Below are 6,554 nucleotides of genomic sequence, written 5' to 3'. Positions count from 1 at the left end.
TTCTTAAGATGCCTAGGATTCCAGATTCTTGTTCAATTCAAAATTATGGTTAGAATCAATTTAAATAAAAATATAATTCCCTTTAAATAACTCAAATGTTTAGGAAGATAATTTATGTGACAAAAATAATTCTTAAGAGATTAAATGTTACGAATTCGATTATCACTTCAAAGTTAAAATATTTTTAAATAAAAAAAATATATATTTATTAGGAAATCTTATCATAATATGACATTGTTTTAACCTATTCTAAGAATTAAATGATACAAAAATAATGATTTTACACCTGTCACCGAACAACAACATAATAGATAGAATATTAGAAATAAAAAAGATAGATTTTTAAAGTCATTCTCGAGAATAAAATTAGATAAAAAAAAAGTATAGATGAATTACACTTACAATAAGTATTCTCGATTAAAGTTGATCCTAAGTTAAATTTATTTTAATCCAACCGCCCCCAGATGTGTTTAGTCTAAATCATTTTTTAAGATAATTTTAATATTATATAAGTTTATATTTAGGACTTGTTTGATGTTGCGTTGGTTATTTAAGATTTTTTATTGGATTAAAATTGATAAGTTATTTGATTTTTTTTTAAGTTTAATTATTATAATACTTTTTTATATTTAAACATAATTTCATCAATTACAACACTCAATTTTATTAATCAAAATACTAAAATATCATTTATTTAAAAATAAAATAAAATTTATTTAATACTTTTCTAAGTATTTTTATTAAAAAAATTATTTCCATCCTCAAAATTATTACTATCCAATTTTTTCTTTTCTTTTTTAAGTTATGATTAATAGTGATTTTAAGGAAGTATTATTTTGATAAAAAAAAAAATATTTATATATAAACTTAAAATCAGTGAGAATCAACATTATTTTATTCTTCACTCTTTTTTTGAATGTGACATATATTATTTATTAAAACAAAGGTTATGTCTTTACATAAAAAATAAAAAATATATTTATTTTTCTTGTATTGACTCTGATTAAATATTTTTGTAGAAAAAAAGAGACCCCTGTAAGTATATAAATATGTCCTCCAAGATTAGGGTTTTGAAATCAAGAAGAAGAAAGATAAAAATGGCAGCAGAGAAAGCAAGCACCGGCGCCGGCGAGACAATCCCTCTTTTAACTCCTTACAAGATGGGTAAATTCCATCTCTCCCACCGGTATAATAAAACTCTCAATCTCAATCTCTCCTTTGAATCTCTCCTCCTCTCAATCTCTCCTTTGAATCTCTCTCTCTCTCTCTTTCCTCTTGCAGAATTGTATTAGCTCCGATGACGAGAAACAGATCGTACGGCTATATCCCTCAGCCCCACGCCATACTTTATTATACCCAGAGAACCACCGCCGGCGGCCTTCTTATTACTGAAGCCACCGGCGTCTCCGATACTGCACAAGGGTAAATAAATACATATCTTTATTTATTCTTTCTAATGTTTTTTACCAAAATTAAATTACTTTCAATTTTCAATAATATATATAAAAATCAAACTACAAATTGCTTGTTTATATATTTAGTTATTTTCGATTGTTGAATTGTATAAAAGGTTATTTGAGTTGTTTTTAATAGATTATATAAAAATAAAAATATTTTAATTAATAAATTAAATAATTAAAAAAATAAAATGGATTATCTACATTTTTGGTGAAAAACAACAATTAATTCTCATTTGATCTAGGTTTTTAGGATTTTTCTTATTTTATCATGTTTTTTATTCACATTCTAATAATTATATTATTCATATAATTAATTAAAATGTTTTACTTTACTTTTACTAAATTTAATAATTAAACAAATTAAAAATCTAAATAATGTTTTATTTTATCAAAATCTAAAATACCTATAAAAAAAACAAGATCAAACCAACTCTATTATTAATCAAATCTTCTTGATTCAACCAGAATTTAAAGATTTTGTTTAGGGTTATTTGAATAGTTTTAAAATAATTATTCCCTATTCCTTTTTAATATTATATATTAAACTTTTCTTTTATTAAATAAATAATATTATTTATTTAATTCAAACAAAAATAAACAGGAGGATAAGAAAAGGGAAATTAAGAAATAAAAAAAGAAAATGACATTACATTATTGACTACTACATTAACGACTGAAAAAAGAAAAAGTACTAAGAGAGTGAATTTTTTTTTTCTTAGCAAATTAAATTGTAACACGTGGTTACTTTTTCCCAAATCTTTTCTCTAATCATTTCTTTTATTTAAATAACCTAAATCCCAAAAAGAATTATTATAAAAGTACAATAGAATCGTAATATCTACTCATATGTTTAGTACTTTTACTTTAAATAATAACACATTATTGAATCTCGATATTTTGTTTAATAGTTTGAAGTGATTAAATATTTTAAATTTGAAATAAAGATACCCAGAAACACCTGGAATTTGGACTGAAGAACAAGTGGAAGCATGGAAGCCAATTGTGAAAGCTGTTCATGATAAAGGAGGCATCATTTTCTGCCAACTTTGGCACGTTGGTCGAGTTTCAACTTATGGTAATTAATTCATTAATTAATTATATTTTTAATTATTAATTTATAAAAAATATATATATTTATAGATTTTCAGCCCAATGGTGAAGCTCCTATATCTTGTACTGATAAGGGTATCACACCCGGTCTTGATGGTGTTGACTGGTCTCCCCCTCGCCGGCTTAGGACCGATGAGATTCCGGGCATTGTTAATGACTTTAGAATCTCTGCTCGTAATGCAATTGAAGCTGGTAAGTCATTTCCTTATTTGAAAATCCATGTTTAGAACTCGTTAATTTGATGTTTTTTTTTTTTTTTATACTAAAATTCGTGTATTGTAAAACTCAAATAAATTATTTTTTAACTCGAGAAAAAAATTTAAATAATTCAAGATCAAGCCGGCTCTAATGGTTTGAAACTTGATTTGTTTTTTTTATGTAGTTTAGTACCAAAAAAACATTAAAAAGTGTTTCGCAAAGGGTATATCTTAATTTGTTTTATTTATGTAATTCGAAAAAGTAAAAATATATAAGGATAAATCATGTATAGAAAAAAAATGTAACCCAAAAGAGATCCTTTTAAAATAGTCATATTTTTTAAAATAAAATTATCATTTTACCCTATATGTGTGGGGATTCTTGTATCAAGGATCCTTATAAATGTAACCATAGGGTTATTTTGTATTTTAGTTCATACTTTTATTGATAATGGGATTCATGATGAGATAAAAAATTAATTTAAAACTTAAATGCTCCATTGTTTGAATTTAAGTATTTTTGTTGTTGATAGAATTAGAAACTTACTCAAATACAATTATTAGATTTTTTATATTTGTTATATTTTGTCTAATCATCTTAACATTTACTACTTTTAAAATTATCAAAACTAAAAAAAATTGATTTTGTTTTTTTACAATGTAATAATGATTTGATACACAATTATTTTATAGCAACAAATCTCTCAAAAACTCTAGTTTAAAATGAACAAAGAAAAAAAGAGATTAGAAAATGCTATTTTTTTTTAATATTCATGATTTGTATTTTGTTTAGGTTTCGACGGAGTTGAGATTCACGGTGCCAATGGTTATATAATTGACCAATTCATAAAAGACAGTGTAAATGATCGAACAGACGAATATGGTGGAAGCCTAGAAAATCGTTGTCGATTCGCAATAGAAGTAGTGGAGGCCGTAGTAAACGAGATTGGTGCTGATAAAGTTGGTTTGCGTCTTTCCCCTTTTGCCGACTTTATGGAAACACCCGATTCGAATCCAGTTGCACTAGGAGTCTACATCGCGAACGCAATTAACAAATTCAACCTTATTTATTTCCATGTAATTGAGCCAAGGATGGTAAAAATAGATGGCAAGTATGAGCTTCCTTTTGGACTTCATCCCATAAGGGAAGTCTTTAAAGGAACCCTTATAGCTTCGAGTGGTTATACGAGGGATACTGGTAACAAAGTAATAGCGGATGGTTACGCAGATTTAGTTGCATTTGGACGTTGGTTTTTGGCTAATCCCGATTTACCGAAGAGGTTTGAGTTGGACGCACCGTTGACTAAATATGATAGGCATACGTTTTATACTCAAGATCCGGTTATTGGTTATACCGATTATTCGTTTCTCGAGGAGTCGACTTCAACCTAATTTGGTTCGGTGTTCTTAAAAGGGGTTAATGTTGTTTATTTTAATAATATGGTACTTGTTTAAAGTATTATTTGTACTTGATTATTATTATGATTGGTGTGGTTGAAGTCATTTTCTTATGAAAAGTATTTGTTCATCAATACCTTCAATGTTTAATTTGGTGAGTATTTGTTTGTTAATCAATTCTCATGATTTTGGGCATGAGTATTTTTTCATTGCATATTATATTTGTTCACTTTCTTACTATTTAACCTATTTGTTTTGGAGTTTGAAAAGAATTAAAATTAAAGAAAATAATAATAAAAAATTAAATTTAATATTATTTGTTTATGACATGATAAATTTGTTTAAAAAAGGTGCCGTCAAATTAAATGATGAATGTTTCGTTTATCTGAGAAAAAACTTCAAAATTGACAAAATTGTAATAATTCAAAGATTATAAAACACAAGTAAAAGTTCGAACATTCGTCTAATAATAACAATGAATTTTTTTAATATCAAACTCACCATTAAATTCTTAATGTCATAGCTAGGATGGCAGGCAATGATATCTTATCCGTCGGGTAATGAAGTATTCATCCTCGAACTCAACCTTCTTTATACTATTCGATCCCAAATCCGATGGGTATCTATATGTTGGGTTAGCTTATTTGCAGTTGGGCCTGACAAATTAATAAAGCCCATTAGGACATATTTAATTAAAGAAAAAAAAAAACACAACAGTTGGGATTTAGTTCTCTCCCCCTCTTCCTCTATCTCTATTGAAGCATCAATTCCTCCATTGAAGCATCATATTCTTCTTTTAATTTCCTTTATTCCTTCTCCATTTGGTTAGTCATCTTTAGTGATGATGATAATGTATGTGAATGACAAGTTAGGATGAGGTTAATTGATAATTTTTATTAGATTTCTCTAGGCTTGTATTGAACAACATTGTATACCCATTTGATATAGTGGATGATTTAAGTGGCCAAAGTGTCCCGTGATTTTTTACATAATTTGGGTTTTCCGCATAAAATCTTGGTGTCTTGCTCTCTGTTTCTTTGATTGTTTGATTGTTTGATGCTCAATTGAATTGGCCGCCTATTTGATTATATAGAAGAGAAAAATGAATTGTCAGACCTTTATTTAGTTTGTTTATTTCTATATTGCTAAACATGTGCTATTATTCTGGATTTCTCTATTAAGTGGTATAAGAGTTGTGTTCATTTGGTGGTGATTCTTGTATAATTCAAATGAAAGAATCGTTGAGTAGTAATGGCACGATGATCAAACTCACAGCTACCAATTACACAATCTGGAAGTCACGGATGGAGGACTTATTGTGTAATTATGATTATGAAGATACTATTTTGGGTGATAAAGACAAACTAGAGGCTATGACAGATGCAGATTGGAAGAAGCTGAAAAGAAAGACAGTTGGTAAAATCAGGCAATGGGTTGACAACAGTGTGTATCAGCATGTGGCTACTGAGGTTAATGCTCATAAAGTGTGGACTATTTTGAGTGAGCTGTATGAGAAAAACAACACTCAAAACAGAGCATTTCTATTTAGGAAGCTTTGCTCGTTGAAATATCAAGATGGGTCTTCTATATCCGAGCATCTAAATGCTTTTCAGGATATTCTAAATGAGTTGGCTGCAATAGTAATGAAATTTGATGATGAGCTTCATGCTATGTGTTTGATTAATTCTCTGTCTGATAGTTGGGAGACACTTGCAGTTTTAATTACCAATTCTATTCCACAAGGTAAGCTCACTTTGAAAATGATGAAAGAGAGTGTGTTGAATGAAGATGCTATAAGAAAAGAACAGAGCTTCTCGACTCCAAGTCAGGTGTTCATGACCGAGAGAAGGGGTAGATGTAAAAGTAAAACTCCAAAGAATCTGTTACGACTTGTTTCGTAAGGTGTGTTTTGGGTTCAAGAATCAAGTTCTTGATCTATAAGACCGGTGGAAATTCTACAATCAAAGGGCAGCAGAAGGTTTTCGATAAAGAATTTGGGGGGGGGATAGAAGAACCAAGGTGCGAAGAGAAATACCGCTGGTCTACACCAAACAGTCCATAGTAAATAATAATAAACGAATAGGGCTGAAGTTCATATCTTCATTATTCTATTCATGGGTCCTTGGGGAATAAAGATCAGCCTTATATAGGTGATGTCTTGCCCCATAATATTCGGTTACAACAAATACAAGAAAATAACAGAATTTAGTTTGTAAAATAGAAAAGGAAAAAACAAAACAAAATATTAATACAACAAAACAGAAATTTGGCACATGTGCACACTAGGACCGAGACCGGGTGCCGAGAAAGGTTGCTGGAATTTATTCTAGGATCGACGCCTTGATTTTAGACCCTAACAATATCTCCCCCTTCGAAATTCATCGTCCTC

The 6,554-nt window shown here is 28.9% G+C and overlaps 1 protein-coding gene across 1 annotated transcript; it reads left to right on the top strand.

The window, feature by feature from the left end:
• Nucleotides 1-1,060: 1,060 nt before the first annotated feature.
• On the top strand, nt 1,061-4,297 carry LOC124921725 (putative 12-oxophytodienoate reductase 11). Its single transcript, XM_047462417.1, has 5 exons — nt 1,061-1,186; nt 1,282-1,422; nt 2,405-2,535; nt 2,601-2,762; nt 3,561-4,297. The coding sequence occupies exons 1-5, from the start codon at nt 1,098-1,100 to the stop codon at nt 4,157-4,159; spliced, it is 1,122 nt and encodes a 373-aa protein (XP_047318373.1). The 5' UTR covers nt 1,061-1,097; the 3' UTR covers nt 4,160-4,297.
• The last annotated feature ends 2,257 nt before the right edge of the window (nt 4,298-6,554 follow it).

The sequence above is a fragment of the Impatiens glandulifera genome, chromosome 1 (assembly GCF_907164915.1).
Source record: "Impatiens glandulifera chromosome 1, dImpGla2.1, whole genome shotgun sequence".
Classification (NCBI taxonomy): domain Eukaryota; kingdom Viridiplantae; phylum Streptophyta; class Magnoliopsida; order Ericales; family Balsaminaceae; genus Impatiens; species Impatiens glandulifera.
Note: the sequence above shows the minus strand (reverse complement) of the source record. Positions and strands in the feature narration are given on the sequence as shown.